General features: G+C 42.9%; 1 protein-coding gene across 1 annotated transcript in view; it reads right to left on the bottom strand.

Annotated features, from left to right (window-relative positions):
* Positions 1-1,371: 1,371 nt before the first annotated feature.
* The window catches only part of sumo1 (small ubiquitin like modifier 1), a 77,536-nt gene continuing 57,697 nt past the window's right edge, over positions 1,372-21,210 (bottom strand). The window contains exon 6 of the mRNA XM_070864493.1: positions 1,372-4,173. Within this exon, the coding sequence (XP_070720594.1) occupies positions 4,105-4,173 (69 nt within the window). The 3' untranslated portion in view covers positions 1,372-4,104. The remainder of the gene's footprint in view (positions 4,174-21,210) is intronic.

Genomic DNA, 21,210 nt, shown 5'->3' with positions numbered 1-21,210 from the left:
GTTTCAAATCGCTCTCCCTCCCTTGGGTTCTGTACTCTGGATTTATTGGGGGGGGGGGGGGGGGATGACAAAAGTGCAGAGGACACTGGTTTGATGCAAAGAACTTTGGTTTTATTACAGTCAAGGTAACACAGGCTTACTACTCTAGTAAGAAAATACAAGGCCGAACTTACAATCACTCTAATAAAGTACCATACACTACATTCAAAGGGAGTTCTAGCTAGATTAGACTCCAGGGCAGGCAGGGATTTATGCTTACCAATCCTTATGCTTACCAATCCTTTTGATAGTTAATGGTAGATGGTGATTCCTTCAGGACTTCAAGACTGGAGAAGTTAGTTTACAACTGTCTCGTTGGTTTCTCTCCTTGTCTTGATGAGGTAGTAGCAACTACCTCTCTTCCCTCTCACCTCTGTCGAAATCAGTGGCTAGTTATACGATTTCAGTGTTCTAATCTGGCCGCCCAATCTTTTCACAATCCTTTGTATAATTTTGGTGGGCTTGGTTCTTCTTTGTAATATTTTGTAGGGCTCGTTAAAAGTTGATACGTCGTGGGTGGGTTGATGTTTGAAATCTGTTTCCTGATAGAAATATTAGTTTGGTAATTGCATTGTCCTTTTGTGCTTAGTCTTTCGCATACAGATTGGATTGGGCCTCATTGTGATGTATATGTTGAAATGGTTTGTCCAGATCCATATTGATGGGGAGCCAATCTGGGTGATTTTATGACAGTAACGTCTCTTGTGGAGGAAGATTTTCAAATACTCATTCTTCCAGGCAGGTTAACTCAGTCCTCTCACCCAGACAGTTCCAATAATCAAGTGGGCTTCTTTTGTTCCCTGGGTCTGCCCACAGGCTTGAATTTGTCTTGTAAAAGTTCATAATTCTATTAAAGTTCATAGTTTCTTCCATAAGCACTTTAAAGTTCCAAACTTTTCAGTAGATAGTCCCAAATTAAATTTCCTTTCGAATGAGCCCAAACACGGGGAGATTTCTTCTGAATTTTGCTCTCTGCATAATTATCTATTGCAATTTACTTGAATCCACACTAGTAACCTTTCAAAGCAGCTGAAAGTGGTGGCAATTCAACTTCCAGAAATGGTATAATGCTACATTACTGCACTAAATTAGATCAGATTTGGCGGGAACCCCATGAAAATCCAAGCCTCCAAAGATCAATTATTAAGCCACCACGATCACTGTGAGACAATCTTTTTAAAATGTTTGTTATTTGAAACGTTCACTGAAAACTGAGCTTTGCCCTTCCATTATTTTCCACATCTGTATGAAATATAAAGCTTAATTCTGAAATTGAAACCATACACTTTTATCTGCAGCAGTGAAAAAGAATTAAGTGAAATAAGCAGAGTGGACCATCCATAGCATTTATTGTACAATTAATCTTTACATACTTCAAACATGTCCATTTTTGGAGAGTGGGAGGATTTGCCAAAGAATAGAATGCTTTTCTACTTTTAGCACCAAGTCTTAGTATTGAGCGTTCCTAGATAAGGTAGAACATTGGGTTGGTATAGGGTCCACCTCCATGTACGCTGGTCAGTAATGTGCTTTATCCTGCAAATTCAGAAGACTGACTCCTACAAAATTAGTGTGAATCTTCCATTTCCCACACAACTTGCATTTATATAGCACATTTAACATTGTAAAACACCCCAAGGTGCTTCACAGGAGCATTATCAAACAGAAATTCGACACCAACTACATTACAACAGCGACTACACTTCACAAAGTACTTCATTGGCTGTGAAGCGCTTTGGGATGTCTCGAGGTCATGAAAGATGCTTTACAATGCAAGTCTTTCTTCTTTCTTTCACGGAGCAACACAGAGATAATAGGACAGGTGACCAGAAGTTTGATCAAAGAGGTAGGTTTTAAGGCGAGTCTTAAAGGAGAGGTAGAGAGGCGGAGAGGTTCAGAGAGAGAATTCCAGAGTTTATTGCCTAGGCAGCTGAAGACACGGCTGTCAATGGTGGAGTGATTAAAATCAGGCATGCGCAAGAGGCCAGAATTGGAGGAGTGCAGAGATCTTGGAGGGTTGTACAGCTGGAGGAGGTTATAGAGATAGGTATTTGTATGATGTGATAGGGGCTTATACCAGCCACTTGTATGGTTTTGGTCAATATATTTCCCTATTACGGAAAGTATTGTGCTGTGGACACAATACTCATTAGCAAATAAGGTTGAGATTGTTCTCAATTCATTTCATTTGGAATCCCGTCATTGAACTTGGGCCCTTGATGTGAAAGGAAAGAGCTCTAACCCACTACTTATTATTAGTTGCGACCCAACAGCCTTTTATTACAGAAAACTTACGAGTTTCATTGTGAGGGTGTTGTTAAAGAGAAACAAAACTACCATTTTCTCAATAAGTGTTCTGGTCGCTTATTTTCTCAACATATTTTTATTCAGCATCTTAACATAAGATTATGTACAAAGTTGAACAACCCTCATTCATATCTTAAGAACTGTGTAAGAAATTTTTGGGATTCCATGAGCAAAAAGAAACACAAATAAAAATCGGGTCACTTAATGGTTTAAATTGAATGAGTAAAAGGATTTTTTTTTAATTAAAAACTGCTCTTACAATGTTCTATCCGTTGGTTACTTGGGGGTAAACTGGACTCTTCAGCATGTTTCTGCAAATGATTGCCATTACAACCATGCCATCAGAAGAATTGTAAAGAACTACACTGGTATAGTCTGCATACTGCTAATTAGAAGACAACTTCCGCCCCCTTTCTGTACCACATCCATCAAATCCAGCCTGACTGAATCACACCCATGTAGGAGTAGTCAAAAATGTCTCCCATATTTTATCAAATACAGCGTTCTAAAATCCGTTTACAGCTATTCATATCTGTTCTCTCAAAAAATCTCAACACTTTTTCTTTCCAACAGTGTGGAATTTGTAGTCTTAAATGCCTAATGCATATGAGGTACATACAATTAATTCAATTTTTGTGTTCATTTTTTTTTTCAAAGTTGCAACTACCATGGCAGTTATACTACAGCAAATGAAGATGCAGTGAATGATTGCAAGTAAATTGTGAGGTATTCGCTTAAAATAAACCCTCTCCTGAAATTAAACTAGATCAATTGGTATCTATAATGAACAAGGCCAAAATCTGAATTGTTTCTGCCACTCACTTCTACAAGTAATCTCTACGTAACCCCTTCACTGAAAAGCTTAGTGTGGCAATTCAGTCTATCTGCCGTAGTTTGTCTTGAAGTATTTGTTGAACTGCACAGCTTTTTTTGTGTCTATTACACAAAGTAACCATGTTAATTTCCAAGAAGGAAAAGATACCCGTGTAAAGTTAATTGTAAGTTTTCAGTGTCCCGGTAGCATTTCGCTCCGACAAATAGGTTTAAGTGGTTGAAAGGGTTAAATCAACAGGAAATAGCATGATGAACAATTATCCTGGCACAGTCACCCTGTTTTTCACAAGGCTGTTTTCATGCAATACAAAGGCAGTACTGTGGTATGGTTACTGCCGTTGTACTACATGCTTAAAACAGCCTGTGCCTTCATAACCACCTTATACATGGTGCAGTGTTTGTGCTTTTTTTCCCCTCCCTAAAAGTCTCCGAACAGAAAGCATTAAAATTTCATCTGGCCAAATAATGAAGGGCCGTAAAGCAGATGTATTCGAAGATAATTTGCTGCTTATAACTTACAATTTCAGAACGACATCTGGGAATGTATCTTTATATGCAAGAAACCTTTACACAGCATTCTTAGATCAATTTTCTCCTACAATTTGAAAAAAAAGCACTTCCAAAATGGTCTTTATTTATGTAATGAAAAATATGAATTTATAAAGCCAAGGTACTCAAGTCACAAACTTCTATTTTAAAAAAAATCTCAGTTGGCCTTTTTCCGCTAAATATATGGAATTGGTTGCATCGTAGTATGCACCGAAAATAAGAATTTCCAGCTGGGCATCAATGTGTCGTACAAACCGTATGAAAGAAAGTTGCTTGATTTTTTTTCCTTTTTTTTATATAAAATCAATGATTACAGCCAACAAGAAACAATAAAGAAATTATACAGATGATCGGGATTCTGATAGTGGCCAGGAGTCAGGCTCTCAACCATCCGCCTGTCTGTTCCTGATAAACTTCAACCACGTCTTCATCCTCCATGCCAAGCTGTGGAAGCAACACAAAGAATGGAATATCGTTACTTTCTGCAGCGTTTAGAAACAAAGACAGTTCTCCATGAAAGATATATCATTAAAATTCATACTTTGTTTTCTTCTGTTTCAACTGAATGTAAAAATTGTTGTAGATAATCATGACTGCAAAGTTTGAAGACTCCTTGGTTGAATATAACTGATAATTCTCTGGGAATCCTTGATAATATATTACATATTTGTTGTGTCTCTCCCTCCATAGCTGCTAATACTTCATCCACATTTTTTTTATATAGCTCCATGTAATATCAATAATAAAACAAACTTGAATGAGACGCATGCAGTTATTGTATTGATTAAACATGCGACTAAAAGCAAGTTTAACAGATTTAAAAATTTTCGCCGAAAGATTAACAGTGATTAATTTTTTTAATCATTTGACAGCCCTAAGTTGAATGTGTCCAGACTTTTACCATATTTTTCCCAGTTACGTTCTTTTAAAATCTACAAAGCTAACTGAAAGCTTACACTTTAGTCCTGTCCAAAGTCCGGACATTTGGATTCTTTTTCTGAGGACCGGACTTTTTGCTCTATAGAGATGATGCATCAGGATGCGGTGCTGCACTTCAAACAAGACTGAGGAGTCAGTGGCTTGCTGTTGCAAAAGGCATTTATCCAGTGTACTGTATGCACCTGTGAGTATGCTCACAGGTTTGTAGAGCTGTTGCATTGTGAGTGGCTCAATCGGTCACGTGAGACTCAATAAAACCCCAGTCAGTTGAGTCTAGGTCATCCACGATGAGGTATGCAGTTGTGAGCCTAGTGGATGAACTGGCAATGTGTAGTGTGATTGTTAAACCCTTGTTAATAAACCAACTAATTCTTAATAGCAATGTGTTGCTATGAATTCTTAAGCAAGAACCCATGAAGCAAATACATTACACCCTGTACCTCTCTTTGTGAAAATGTACTTGGAGGACAGCAAGACAAATACGCAAATGGTGAAAGTTTGAGGAATCCTCTGGAACTAAGACCATCAAGCTCCAGTTCATGTTGGACTTAAGCGGTCAAAGGGCTGGATTTGCGAGTCTAGTAGAGGCTTTGAAAGGAAAGGATGGAAGTGGTTTGCATCCTTAGACTCTGAGTTTTACAAATAAACCTCGACAGCAAAGGCTATAGATTTTCTGAAGCCCCAAGAATAGTAGGAAGGAAGGAATATACTCTGTCAGTTCCTGAGCTAAGACATTCACTCTTGTTATAAAGGACAACTCTGATTTATAAGATGCTGGGGAAATGGAAGCTACAGCGCTCGTATTAATTTTGTCCTTTAGGTTTTAAGTAGTCCTATTAGTGTGCGGCATTGATGGCAACAAACTTACACAATGAACTGATAGTTTGAAGACTCACTCAGAATCTGGGGAAAAGTTGGGCAATTAATATATTATTGAGGTTCACGTCGCAGTGCCCCAAGTGCTGGCTAACTTGCCCTCAGGTTCCCGTGCTCAACAGTCAGTGGCATAGCCACACCTAAACACCAGTTTGAAGTTGGGGAGGCTAGAAATCACCAGATCCCGCATCAGAAGACTTGATGACATCTGGTACCAGGTATCTCAATGATGTTAGTGCTGAAGGTTTACTTGATGCAGAATGTTTAATGGATATCAAGCACTGTGTTAATAAATATCAGGATATTTATGTACTTGAAAGCTGCTTGAGAATACATATATGAACAAAGACATTCTTAAACAATAGAAAAGAGATAAATGTGCATTTATTGTGCACATTTCACATTATCTAGCGGTGCTAAAACAGTTTATAACCAATGGGCGACTTATGAATTACCGTCACTGATGTTATGTAGGTAAATGCAGCAGCCAATTTGCACAAGCAAGCAAGACGGCAAATGAATGTTCATTTTTGGTGATATTTATGGAGTGAGTAATGTTGGTCTCTTCTCTGAGAAGTGCTTGGGCTCTTTTGCATCTACCCGAGCAGATAGCCAGGGCCTCGGTTTAACAACTCATTCAAAAGTTGGTACCTCTGACAATGCAGCACTCCCTCTAAAGTATCAATCTAGATTACATGCTCAAATTTGTATTGAGGCTTGAACCCATGACCTTGTGACTCAAGTGACAAGAGGGCTGCCAAACTGATACTTAACAAATTCAAAGAATACAATGACTGAAGTAACCTTTTCCACAAGAAAAAGAAACTCATGCTTAACATATCATCACGCAGAAAACAGAGGGAAAATTTACTTTTCTTTTTATAGCATGAAAAGAGATTCACATGGGCCATTTTTGTGATATAATCAACAGCCTGGAATTATGTTCATGTTCACTGGATCATTAAATAAAAGGGAGTTACTATTGTACAATGCAGAGGATACTGAATGAAGAGGGAAAACAAACAGAAAAAATATTATAGACAAATAAGAACTGAACTAAGAATGAGAAAGTCAACAAAGTAAAAAACAGGAAAAGACAAAATAAGGAAACAGAAAAAAAAGATAAAATTAACACCTTCAGGGCAAGTTTGCAAACTTCTTGCAAACCAGTAGAAATAACTGAAACCACAGGCCAGGAAGCCGGATTCCAGATTTAGTGAACAGAAACTCTGGTATTTCTACCTTTAGTTTACACCACAAAAGTTGTGACTCATGCCATCAAAATTTAAACTTAAATATTTAGCACTCTGATGAGTTACATGTTGCGCTATTGGTATAGGAGATTCTTTGTGCTGATAAGCAAGTGATACTCTTGAGATAAATGTGAACCATATATGTTTAAAAATTATGGGGTAAATTTTTCACATTGCCGATTTTTGCCGCAATTGTAGAGGTACCTCAGATTTTTTTAGTGGCCGACTGCGCCAACAAAAAAATTTGCAAGTTTTGCTGGAATAACCTTTCATTTTGGAGCGGCGCAGATTGTCCTTAAGCTCTGTGGGTGGAGCTCAAGGTCTGCACCAAAAAAAACTCAGGTTGCCAGGGTAACGAGGGACACCCTGAAGGGCTGAGGCTGCAAAATGAAACATACAAGATGCAGCAAGACATAAGCAATTGTAGAGCCCTGGTGCTGCTGCTATCCCGGGCCAAATGCACCCCCCCCCCCCCCCCCTTGGTGCTGCTGCTATTCTGGGCCGAAAGGCCCCCTGTCCCCGCCCCTATCTCGGGCCGAATGGACCGCCCCCAGTGCCGCTCCTCCCTCGGGTCGAATGCCTCCCTCGCTATCCAGGGCCGCGGAACTCGATCTTTTGCGCTGATTTTCTTAAGTTTACGTAAGGTTTTCCCAGAACGGTGCACTGCGCCGTTTTTGAAAAAATCCTAGTTGGCCAAACTTGCTTAAGTGGCCAGAACTAGTGCCGTTGGCACCCCCAGTGACGTCAAAAAATCGGGAACTAAAAAAAAAAAATCAGCCGTAAGTACTTTACGATGACGCAGAAACTTTGGCGAAACGAAGATTTTAGTTTGCTCAAAAAAATCAGCAGATGCCAAAAAAACGCCGCAGAATGGTGGCGACAATTGAGCCCGATAGATATACACACACATGCTTGCCAGGGAAGGAGTTAGATTCCAAATTACAAGTTGAAACCTCTTGTCTAACTATAAAGATTTCTTAAATAACAAGAATGATTGCTGTATGTTAAACTGGCTTTATGGTTCACGAAAATCCAACCACAAATGATGATCAAATAGATTTTGCTTGGGTTAAAAATAAGTCACATTCATGTAATCTTCACCTCCATGCTTCTAATTTTTCCAGACTGCTTCTAGCTGGTTTTACCCATTTCAAACAGTCAGAAATTGATTGTGAAAAGAACATCTCTGAATATAAGTACACTCAAAATGATGTTAAAAGGTCAATAAATGTTCATTCATCATCATTACATCAAATACCCACTACTGCGAACTATGACAACTGCGTGCGCCTATGTAAAGGCCCATGGATCCCAGGGACGCAGGCAGTTCGGAAGCGTACCTGAGATCACATGAGCCCAGTCCTCCAATCACAAAAGGAGGATTCCATGACTGTAATTTCCGAATGGAATCCCCTAATGACAAGCAACAGAATCTCCAAACAATTAAAGAATTTACACAATTCTAATAAAAATAAATGTTCCCATTTTCACATTTAATTAAAAGTCACTTTAATGAAGCATTTACAATAAAATTTTAATTTTTTGACAAACAATTTTCAATATTTGAATCCGGGCCAACATTGACATAAACAAATTTTAAAATGTTTTTTTAAATGCATGTTTTTTTATTTTTAAATTAACATTTATATTAACCCTTACGCTGGTAAAAGCATTCCCTACGCCTGCTTTTACCAGGCGTAAGGGTTTCTTGGGCATTTGCTGGGCAGTAGCTGGGTAAATAGTCCACTCTGTGCCAGCGAAAGTGATTTCTGTTTCGGTTTGGGGGATCGCAAGTTCCAGGTTTTCGCGTAGGCGCAGCGCACGTGGAAACCCAGAACTTGTGAGGCCTTTTACAAGGTTTAAGATAGCGTGTGCATACGCTCCGAATCGCCATCGATGCCAGCCCACCCCCCCCCCCCCACCGCGCCCAATCTCTCCCTCCCTCCTTTCCGCTCCCCAGTTGCGGCCGGACAGCCTCTCAATCTGGCTGGCTGCGCCTGGGAAAAGGAGTCGCAAAATGATAATCAGGTCCTGTTGTTCTTCCGGGTTTCCTGACCACAAAACTGCCCCCCACCCCCCCCCCCCCAATTAATGCAATTGTCTTCAGTCCCCACCACAAACTCTGTTCCCTCGCTACCGACTCTGGTGCAAAAGAACTGTCCATTCAATTTTTTAAATCATCTTTCATTTTCCTACGGATACCTAACTGAGCATGGGGCTGTCTGGGCAAACTATTCCCGGTCAGGCATCTTCTGCCCATAATACACATCTTATGTCCAAGTCATATTGTGGGGATAAAAAGAATCACAAACTGTGACGGCAGATATTTTTGATTAAATTATGCATTACAGTATGAATTTATTATGCTTACTAATTTCCACTATACAAATCAGATTTTGAATAATATAATTATAATAATCTTCATATTCTTTTTATTAAGGGGCATCCATAATGACCATCTTTCACAAGAGTATACTTGTTCATCAACCTCCACCATCTCAAATTGATTATTGTAAAAATAAATAGGAAAATTGATTTGTATATACTGGTGGAGCTCCTAAGGGATTGCTTACTGTAAGTGAGAGGATATGGTAGAAAACAGCGAGAGAGAGAGACAGAGAGAGAGAGTTAGTTCGCATTTCCCAGGAGCCAGTCAGAATAAGCGTTTAGTGGTGAAATGTTTTTAATTGGTTCAAATTTCAGCCAGGTTTTTTTTTTTAATTGGTTGCTGGGAATTTAGAGCCAATCAGAAAAAGGTGACAACATTCTGATGCTGCACGCACATTGGGGAGAATTTAAAAATAAATTAAATTCCAACCCGTCCAGTTCTGACTTTAATGGAGGCGGTTCGGTGGGGGGGGCGGGGGGGGAAGGAAGGGAAGGAAGAGAGATCAAGCCACTCTCAGGAATTAGGTCAATACATAAAATATTTTAAGGAGCCTCCATTTTAGCAGCATTTTTATTTTTAACCAATGGAGGCCGGGGCTCAGGAATATCCGGCAGTTAAAGAAGGCGAGATGGGCCGGTTGCAGGAGGCAAGTGCATTTACAACACTGCATGTGAGCCAGGAGGAGGAGTGTTCACTCCACATCCCAACAAGCTAAACCTCTTTTACACATCCTATGATCTCATACATTCCCCAACCTCCCACGATCTCTGACTCCACCCATCCTCTCAACATCTTCAGTAAAATGGTCACTCAGGATGTGTAACCAGTTCCTCAGTGCCGACTTACATCTATTGTAAAGATGTTCACATCAGGAGATGATTGGTGAAGCTGTCTCTCTAGAAGTGCTATCTCTTAATCCCTGGACTGTTACCCCAAATGCTAGGTCAGAAACTGTTACAGAACATCAGCCCGGATTTGTGGCACTGATTCCTAAATTTTCCGATTGCCACTAATTTAAACACAGGTAGTTACCAGTTTAAAATGGGCCACTCCCAGCATTAAAGTAATGCCAAGCAGAAAATCCAGATTTAACTTGTATGAAACAGGACTAAAAACTACTTAAAACTGTGCATACATTGTGTATGTTCACTGATAGCTAATGGGTTAAGTACAAGTGATTATTAAAGCTATATATAGTTACTGTAATCCATAATGCAATGGCTTCCCTCGTCACAAAAAGTCTCATTTCTCAGGCACCGTCATGGAATTCTTTCAATGTTAACAAAGTAAATTCACACTTACTAAGTGTATAGAAACAGAAAAAAAAATTCTACACTAACATAGCTTTAATTAACACATTAAGATTACATGAATTTTTTAAAGTAATCAATTTGTAAAATAAAAATCCGAATTAAATTTAATTGCTGAACTGTCCACCTACATTATGTGCACAAGTTCTGGTGCAGGACTTGAATACATAACCTTCCGAACACTTGTACATCAACTACCATGGTGGCATCGAGAATGGCATTAAGGGCTGCATACTTTGAAGACCTTGCAATTATGAATGCAGCAGGACTCCCATAAAATGGACGGATGCTGGCCAAGATTTTTGATTTATATTTTGCAGCGACACTTTCTTAAAATAGATCACAAAACAGGAACAAATGGCTCATTCAAACCAGTGATGAATGCAGCTTCATTAAACTTTGACAGAATTCACATTCAGAAAGTAAAACTGCATACTCGTATCCTTCTCCTCCCATCAATATGCAAGAAACACTGTGCCATGGGAGGGGTGGGGGGAATGAATATAACGTTCACCATGGGGCAACGGCAAGGTGGTACAGCTCTGACAAACCTTCATGTTAAATATTGATTATATTTGGTGTTCTTTAATAACTGAGATTGCAGAAATTCTATGTCCATACGGGATGCCCTTGAATCAATTCTCAGGTATGCTACGTTAGTGTGTATTCTGGCTCTGGGGCTTATTTTCTGCAGGATTCTTTCCACTGTGGATGGACATTACCTAGAAAAAATGGGCTGGAGAGGAAGGAAATCTCCCACTGTTGAGTGACAGGATAGTAGTTCGAGGCTTGCCAATTAGTTTCCACTAGTTTTTATCCCCAATGACTTTCCTTGTTTATTGGGAGCTGGTATTGATGATACTTAGTGTAAGAAGATACATTTTCATAAATGAATGCATTTTGCAAGGGATGTGAAGATCTTTTTTTCAAATATCAACTCCCCCAGAAAGGTATCGGGATCAGAAAAATGTTACTAGCCGTTTGGTGGCTGGTGGACAACGACCACCCCACATTAAAATAATTCACGCACCGGGCATCTTCCACCTTTTAAAATGAAGTTTGGGACCTGGTCCGTATTGGTCTCATCAGTCACATTAGTATTCATAGAAACATAGAAAATAGGTGCAGGAGTCGGCCATTCGGCCCTTCTAGCCTGCACCGCCATTCAATGGCTGAACATGCAACTTCAGTACCCCATTCCTGCTTTCTCACCATACCCCTTGATTCCCCTAGTAGTAAGGACTTCATCTAACTCCTTTTTGAATATATTTAGTGAATTGGCCTCAACAACTTTCTGTGGTAGAGAATTCCACAGGTTCACCACTCTCTGGGTGAAGAAATTCCTCCTCATCTCAGTCCTAAATGGCTTCCCCCTTATCCTTAGACTGTGTCCCCTGGTTCTGGACTTCCCCAACATTGGGAACATTCTTCCTGCATCTAACCTGTCTAACCCCGTCAGAATTTTAAACGTTTCTATGAGGTCCCCTCTCATTCTTCTGAACTCCAGTGAATACAAGCCCAGTTGATCCAGTCTTTCTTGATAGGTCAGTCCCGCCATCCCGGGAATCAGTCTGGTGAACCTTCGCTGCACTCCCTCAATAGCAAGAATGTCCTTCCTCAGGTTAGGAGACCAAAACTGTACACAATACTCCAGGTGTGGCCTCACCAAGGCCCTGTACAATTGTAGCAACACCTCCCTGCCCTTGTACTCAAATCCCCTCGCTATGAAGGCCAACATGCCATTTGCTTTCTTAACCGCCTGCTGTACCTGCATGCCAACCTTCAATGACTGATGTACCATGACACCCAGGTCTCTTTGCACCTCCCCTTTTCCTAATCTGTCACCATTCAGATAATAGTCTGTCTCTCTGTTTTTACCACCAAAGTGGATAACCTCACATTTATCCACATTATACTTCATCTGCCATGCATTTGCTCACTCACCTAACCTATCCAAGTCGCTCTGCAGCCTCATAGAATCCTCCTTGCAGCTCACACTGCCACCCAACTTAGTGTCATCCGCAAATTTGGAGATACTACATTTAATCCCCTCGTCTAAATCATTAATGTACAGTGTAAACAGCTGGGGCCCCAGCACAGAACCTTGCGGTACCCCACTAGTCACTGCCTGCCATTATGAAAAGTCCCCATTTACTCCTACTCTTTGCTTCCTGTCTGACAACCAGTTCTCAATCCATATCAGCACACTACCCCCAATCCCATGTGCTTTAACTTTGCACATTAATCTCTTGTGTGGGACCTTGTCGAAAGCCTTCTGAAAGTCCAAATATACCACATCAACTGGTTCTCCCTTGTCCACTCTACTGGAAACATCCTCAAAAAATTCCAGAAGATTTGTCAAGCATGATTTCCCTTTCACAAATCCATGCTGACTTGGACCTATCATATTACCTCTTTCCAAATGCACTGCGATGACATCCTTAATAATTGATTCCATCATTTTACCCACTACCAATGTCAGGCTGACCGGTCTGTAATTCCCTGTTTTCTCTCTCCCTCCTTTTTTAAAAAGTGGGGTTACATTGGCTACCCTCCACTCCATAGGAACTGATCCAGAGTCAATGGAATGTTGGAAAATGACTGTCAATGCATCCACTATTTCCAAGGCCACCTCCTTAAGTACTCTGGGATGCAGTCCATCAGTCCCTGGGGATTTATCGGCCTTCAATCCCATCAATTTCCCCAACACAATTTCCCGACTAATAAGGATTTCCCTCAGTTCCTCCTCCTTACTAGACCCTCCGACCCCTTTTATATCCGGAAGGTTGTTTGTGTCCTCCTCAGTGAATACCGAACCAAAGTACTTGTTCAATTGGTCCGCCATTTCTTTGTTCCCCGTTATGACTTCCCCTGATTCTGACTGCAGGGGACCTACGTTTGTCTTTACTAACCTTTTTCTCTTTACATATCTATAGAAACTTTTGCAATCCGTCTTAATGTTCCCTGCAAGCTTCTTCTCGTACTCCATTTTCCCTGCCCTAATCAAACCCTTTGTCCTCCTCTGCTGAGTTCTAAATTTCTCCCAGTCCCCGGGTTCTCTGCTATTTCTGGCCAATTTGTATGCCACTTCCTTGGCTTTAATGCTATCCCTGATTTCCCTTGATAGCCACGGTTGAGCCACCTTCCCTTTTTTATTTTTACGACAGACAGGAATGTACAATTGTTGTAGTTCATCCATGCGGTCTCTAAATGTCTGCCATTGCCCATCCACAGTCAACCCCTTCAGTATCATTCGCCAATCTATCCTAGCCAATTCACGCCTCATACCTTCAAAGTTACCCTTCTTTAAGTTCTGGACCATGGTCTCTGAATTAACTGTTTCATTCTCCATCCTAATGCAGAATTCCACCATATTATGGTCACTCTTCCCCAAGGGGCCTCGCACAACGAGATTGCTAATTAATCCTCTCTCATTACACAACACCCAGTCTAAGATGGCCTCCCCCCTAGTTGGTTCCTCGACATATTGGTCTAAAAAACCATCCCTTATGCACTCCAGGAAATCCTCCTCTACCGTATTGCTTCCAGTTTGGTTAACCCAATCTATGTGCATATTAAAGTCACCCATTATAACTGCTGCACCTTTATTGCACGCACCCCTAATTTCATGTTTGATGCCCTCCCCAACATCACTACTACTGTTTGGAGGTCTGTACACAACTCCCACTAACGTTTTTTGTCCTTTGGTATTCTGCAGCTCTACCCATATAGATTCCACATCATCCAAGCTAATGTCCTTCCGAACTATTGCCTTAATTTGCTCCTTAACCAGCAATGCTACCCCACCTCCTTTTCCTTTTATTCTATCTTTCCTGAATGTTGACTACCCCTGGATGTTGAGTTCCCAGCCCTGATCATCCTGGAGCCACGTCTCCGTAATCCCAATCACATCATATTTGTTAACATCTATTTGCAGTTAATTCATCCATTTTATTGCGGATACTCCTTGCATTAAGACACAAAGCCTTCAGGCTTGTTCTTTTAACACCCTTTGTCCTTTTAGAATTTTGCTGTACAGTGGCCCTTTTTGTTCTTTGCCTTGGGTTTCTCTGCCCTCCACTTTTCCTCATCTCCTTTCTGTCTTTTGCTTTTGCCTCCTTTTTGTTTCCCTCTGTCTCCCTGCATTGGTTCCCATCCCCCTGCCATATCAGTTTAAATCCTCCCCAACAGCACTAGCAAACACTCCCCCTAGGACATTGGTTCCGGTCCTGCCCAGGTGTAGACCGTCCGGTTTGTACTGGTCCCACCTCCCCCAGAACCGGTTCCAATGCCCCAGGAATTTGAATCCCTCCCTGTTGCACCACTGCTCAAGCCACATATTCATCTGCGCTATCCTGCGATTCCTACTCTGACTATCACGTGGCACTGGTAGCAATCCCGAGATTACTACTTTTGAGGTCCTACTTTTTAATTTAGCTCCTAGCTCCTTAAATTCGTTTCGTAGGACCTCATCCCTCTTTTTACCTATGTCGTTGGTACCAATGTGCACCACGACAACTGGCTGTTCTCCCTCCCTTTTTAGAATGTCCTGCACCCGCTCCGAGACATCCATGACCCTTGCACCAGGGAGGCAACATACCATCCTGGAGTCTCGGTTGCGGCCGCAGAAACGCCTATCTATTCCCCTCACCATTGAATCCCCAATCACTATTGCTCTCCCACTCTTTTTCCTGCCCTCCTGTGCAGCAGAGCCAGCCAGTCAAGTCATCCTCAACTCCGGGGGACTGCCTAAGACGACGACTATCTTTTCTGACAAGTATATTTGTATGGGTCCTGAACTAAAGAGTTATGTATACGGCTGAATGGTAACAGTTAACTGTTCACGACACAGGGATGGAAAGGTCATGGATTTGAGTATCACCTCAGAGTTACGCAGTGCAGAAAGTATTCTTGCCTCCGACCCACACAATGTTTCATTTTACTCCAGCTTCCAATCATTGCCCATTAGGCTGCACATTAGAATTCCCAGCACCACCACCCCCCTCTCCACCCCCACCGTGTGCAGCCTTACCAGTTCAGTAGGAACCTAAACCGTACAACACCCGCCAACTCTTTCCATGTACAGCACCTGCATGTTTCAATCTGCCCAATGCACTTCTAAAAAGTGGTACATAAAAGTATTCAACAATACCCAATGACTGGCACAACAGAAGAGGTGTCAGGAAATATAGGGGCTGTAATACAGGCAGGTCAGAAAGCTGGCGCTCCCACGATTTTTTACCGCCGGGTGCGATGAGGCGGCCTTCCACGAGAAACTTTTTTTCTCGTTGAACCGGAAGTCGGTCATAGTGGGGGCAAAAGCGCGGCGGTAAGTCCTGGTGAGGGGCGGGTCAGAGTTGTCGCGGCTGTCACTCAGTGGCCGAGTGGAGATGACGTCACAATGCATTTGCGTCACCACGCTCTCCCCTTCACTTGAGGGCAGAGCGTTCGACAATCAGGAACACTGGCTGGGCCAGTGGCCTGGCACCCAAGAGGGGGTGCCAGGCTGCCTATTGGCAACCTGGCCGAACCCGGGGCAGTAATTGGCCGGCCGATCGGGAAGTCGGCCGGCAAAAATAAAAACAGGGCGGCCGCGGCAGTGGGCCCTTCCCTTGAAGGGCTGCCGCGCTGATGTGCCGCACACAGACAGGAGAAGGTGCACCGACAGAAAAAGCTGGCAGGGGCACCGTGCAGCGACTCGTGGATTTTTTAAAGTAAACTTGGGACATATTGCAATGGAGGTGCGGGACAGCGGTGGTGCGCGCTTTGATGACGCGCTTGCGGCGGTCGGCAGCAGCAGGGTGGAAGTGGCGACAGGCCGAAAAATCCCCGAGCTGAATTTGGGTTAGGGCAGCCAATGGACTGTAACGCGGTGCCACTCGATTCCGCCGCATGGCCACCGCAAAACGGCGGTAACGGGCCTTATATACACCCTGTATTTCGGCCCCATAGTCTGCGAGCTAGTGGTGCAGCAGTCCAAACTCCATGCTCGATGGCGGGCGAAGTCCAGGTGCTGCTGTATGAAGTGGGAATGAGGAGAGCCATTCTAGGGCAGTCTACAATGGCTGGCAGAACATGGCGGTCAGGCTCAATGGGAACATAGCTACCGAGGGAAGCCTATCCAATGGTTCCCTTTACCAAGCACATGGTTCATATCAAGCAACCCGTGGCACATTTATTATTGGCCAATGCCAAGCTCTCACAGAACTCACCACCAACCCGTCTCAAATCTAGAAGGCCATTTTGGACTGTCGCCGAAGCCCTTCAGTGATCTCCCCTCAGCCTTGATGACCGATGACGAAATGATTGGAAGAACTGTGACATATGGAATAGATTCCTTACAGAGAACCCCACAGTACAACCTGAAGGATCAAACCTTCCTCGCAAACAGTGGACAACCATCAACTGCCTCAGAACCGGTCATGGTCGATGCTTCTCCATAGGTGGAAGATTAAAGCAGCCCCATCATGCGACTATGGAGCTCCTAATCAGACCCTGGAGTACTCATTGAGCACAGCCCTCAGAGGGAATTTTCAGGCAGCTTACAAGATATCCACACTATTACACAGCTTTGGCCTGGATATCCAACTTAGATGTTCACATTTCATTTGCTTTGCTTCTACCATACGAAAGAAGATCAAGCAGTGAACGGTGCAGTTCTTTTATTGCTGACCATATACATCCAGAGGGTACAGATTACAGCTGTAAATTACAACTGAAACCCTTTAAAGATGTACCGAGGCTTTCACACACTATACAACCTGGCTGCTTGTCGCACAGTCATTTAACAAAAGCCACGATGGGCTGCCAGTACTGGCACATGTCTGTCACTAAGCATGTGCTTCAATCAATTTACAACACATCAAGATGAGTCTGGGGTGGGTGGGGGTAGAGGTAGAGAAAGTGAAAGTTGTAAAAGTCTAAAACCCGACCCCATCGCGCCCACTTTCATCGTCTACTCAGGCGGGACGGGAGTCGGGCAGCCAACTGGTGCCAGGAGGCAGGTTGGTATTTTAAATATTATAATGAGGTCTGAAGCCTCTACTTGCAGATTTTACTGCAGGCAGCCGAGGATCCTGGGCCACAGGAGTGGCCAGAGCCTCTGGGACCAATACTTGTGAGCCGGGAAGAGTTGTGCTCCCCCACCAGCAGCCTGCAACCCCTGGATTTGGGGTGCGGACCCCCGCCCAGACATCAGACCCACTCCCCGGGTACGGAACACCCCCCCTCTCCCCCCGGGGATCGCGACCCACCCCCCAACCCGGGATTGGACACCCCCACGGCTTGGATTCCCCCCACCCCCCCACCCCTTCCTGGTCCTACGGCATCCTGGTCCACGATCCACGCCCAACTGGAAGCTAGCCTGTCAATCAGGCTGGCATCCGGGCAGGGAACCCACCATTTACGCCGCACACATGGCATGCAGTTAAAACTCCACAGCGTGCCAGGAAACCCGAACTTCCGATTTCACGCCGTCTCCAATGCCCCCGCCACACCCCCGCACATGCAGGTGGAAAACAGGGGGAAAAAAGTGTACAATTAGGACTCAAAGTAAGGAATGCTGCCTCTAGTGCAGGTGCTTGTGTTGATCAACACAAAAAGAGTGAAAGGACACGCACTCTCAGTCAGTGAAGGTGCCTGACAAGAAAATGGTGCTCTATCCATGAACTGCTGTGCTGAAAGCAGCACAAGCTGAAATGGTGCAATAATTGGATTTGCAACAGAGCTGCAATGTACGAGTTAAGTGCCGACAGAGCTGATATCAATGTAAAGTTTCTGAAAGGTGTACCATCAGTCAAGAAAGTAATATTGTAATTCTGATTTTTTTAGGTTCTTTGTAAATCCGAGACTGAATGAAGGAATAACTTTTTTTTTTAAAAGTGGTAAAATGTTATGGACAACATCTCAGCCCCTGCTAACACACAGCATTTTCAGTGGTCTGTCTAAATCGGTTTGTTGTTAATGGAAGGTCTCTGAATTACATACTTAAACCGACGTGCAATATTGGCATTTACTGAAGTAGAGAGACATATATAAATGCTCGCACTATATAATTACAAGCGAGCACTCCTGGTATTTCTGGAAGCAGCTCTGTTGAAAGCCACGGTCAGCTGACCGTGATCCTTGAGGCATCGGAGACCGAGGAGATAAACACTGAAATTGCACCTCTGGTCATTGTTACCTTTACTGATATTTGATTGAAACTCACGTAGTATTCTTGGAGATTGGGAGGATTGGAAATTACCTATGAATGTTTTAGAATGGGGAAGAGGAAATGCATGTCAAGAGAACTTTGAGCAACCAATAGTGCAGATCTTGAGAAACGTGGTGCATATTTCTACTGGTTACATTTGGGAGTAGATTTTTAGGAGTGTTTTTTTGAAGGGGGGGGGGGCAAGAATCATGATGACATTTTACATTTACAAATAACTATCTTGTGAGATGCAAGTTTATAATTACTATAATTTAATTGAAGAACATTATTTTGCGCGTGTCTCACCTCCTGAATCCCCAAAGCCTTTCCACCATCTACAAGGCACAAGTCAGGAGCATGATGGAATACTCTCCACTTGTAGCTCCAACAACATTCAAGAAGCTCAACACCATCCAGGAAAAAGAAGCCCGCTTGATTGGGACCCCATCCACCAACTTAAAACATTTACTCCCTCCACCACCGGCGCACCGTGGCTGCAGTGTGTACCATCTACAAGATGCACTGCAGCAACTCACCAAGGCTTCTTCGGCAGCACCTCCCAAACCCACGCCTCTACCACCTAGAAGGACAAGGGCAACAGGCGCATAGGAACACCATCACCTGCAAGTTCCCACCAAGTTTCACACCAACCTGACTTGGAAATATATCGCCGTTCCTTCATCGTCACTGGGTCAAAATCCTGGAACTCCCTCCCCAACAGCACTGTGGGAGTTCCTTCACCACACGGATTGCAGTGGTTCAAGAAGGCAGCTCACCACCACCTTCTCAAGGGCAATTAGGGATGGACAATAAATGCTGGCTTTGCCCACATCCCGAACGAATAAAAAAAAATGATGTTGCAATGATATGAAAGAGTGTACAAGGGGAAAGAAATTCAAAAACCATCAAAAGGAATGATAAGGTATTTTATAAAGTGGCAGAAGCAGATTAATTAGCAACTTTCACAAGGGAATTGAATATATACTTGAAAAGGGAAAAAAAATTGCAGGACTATGGAGAAAAAGTGGCTAAGTGGCACTAATTGGATAGCTCTTTCAAAGAGCCGGCACAATGGGCCAAATGGCCTCCTTCTGTGTTTCTAAGATTCAATTCTATACAAATCAAATCAAGTTACAGAAAGCACAGAATCACAGATCACTTTTAATCTCCAAGAGAATTTCTGAATTCTTGGCGTTTCTGGAATTAGCTTCACCCAAGGTCTTAGTGGGCTTAACCAGTGATTGGCTGCGACATACAGCCATGAAGACTTGAGCTTCGACTGCCAGTCTGTGTGGCGTTAGCTGACCCCAATTGGGGCAGCAGCAAAGTCACTTCAAACAGCCACAGCCACCTGGTCAAAGGGAAAAAAACTGGCTTGCTGCTGGTCACAATCCAGTGACTCTGCTGGAAATGCACACATATGGATGTCAGGTGAAGACTGGAACAGGCTTGGCTGTTAAACATGATTAAACAGCTTGCTGATATTCACCGACAGATATGAATAATGGCCACTCAGGTGAAATATTGGAAAGTGCCTGATGTCCACAGAACCACATCTCAGCAAGAGAGGAAAGAAAAGTTCTGCAAACTAAAATTAGCAAGCAAGAATAATCTTCAGGGGGCTGTGTGTCATAGTGGGTTAGAATATTGTTCTTTCACTTCTGCATCCAAATCTGGCTCAGAGTAAGAGGATGAAAAGCTCATCTCTCTGATTGCTCGAAGTGTCGCAGATGAAAATAGCTTTACACAGACTCAACTGAACTTCTGAAACCACAGTTCAAAACTATGCAAAATATTGCACCAAATATCACTAAATTCATAAACTGACTGCTCAGAGAAGCTATAAGGATGGTTAGTGTAGTAAGTGAACATTTTCACACTGATTCTATCTACCTTTGGGGTCAAGAAACATTTTGGGGAATAGAGGAAGTTTTACTTTGCATCTGACTGTGCAATGCCTGACCAGGAGTGCTTGATGCCAGACATGGAAGAGTGTTCTAATCTCCAGCATTGACATCCCTCACCAAAACTGAATTATCACTTCTTAAAAAAAATTGATGCAGAAGTGCTGCTGCAAAAGGTTAAATACATCTTTGGCAGTTCTAAGAACATAAGAAATAGGAGCAGTAGGAGGCCATTTGGCCCTTCGAGCCTGCTCCTTCATTCAATAAGATCATGGCTGATCTAATCATGGACTCAGCTCCACTTCCCTGCCCGCTCTCCATAACCCTTTACTCCCTTATCGCTCAAAAATCCGCCCACCTCCACCTTAAATATATTCAATGACCCAGCCTCCACAGCTCTCTGGGGCAGAGAATTCCATAGATTTACAACCCTCAGAATAAATTTCTCCTCATCTCAGTTTTAAATGGGCGACCCCTTATTCTAAGACTATAAAACCAGGGGACAGTTTCCCCTATGCGTGGAAATATCCTCTCTGCATCCACCCTTGTCGAGCTCCCTCATTATCTTATAAGTTTCAATAAGATCACCTCTCATTCTTCTGAACTCCAATGTGTA

This window comes from Pristiophorus japonicus, chromosome 21 (genome assembly GCF_044704955.1).
Source record: "Pristiophorus japonicus isolate sPriJap1 chromosome 21, sPriJap1.hap1, whole genome shotgun sequence".
Taxonomy (NCBI): Eukaryota; Metazoa; Chordata; class Chondrichthyes; family Pristiophoridae; genus Pristiophorus; species Pristiophorus japonicus.
This window is presented reverse-complemented; position numbering and strand designations above follow the sequence as displayed.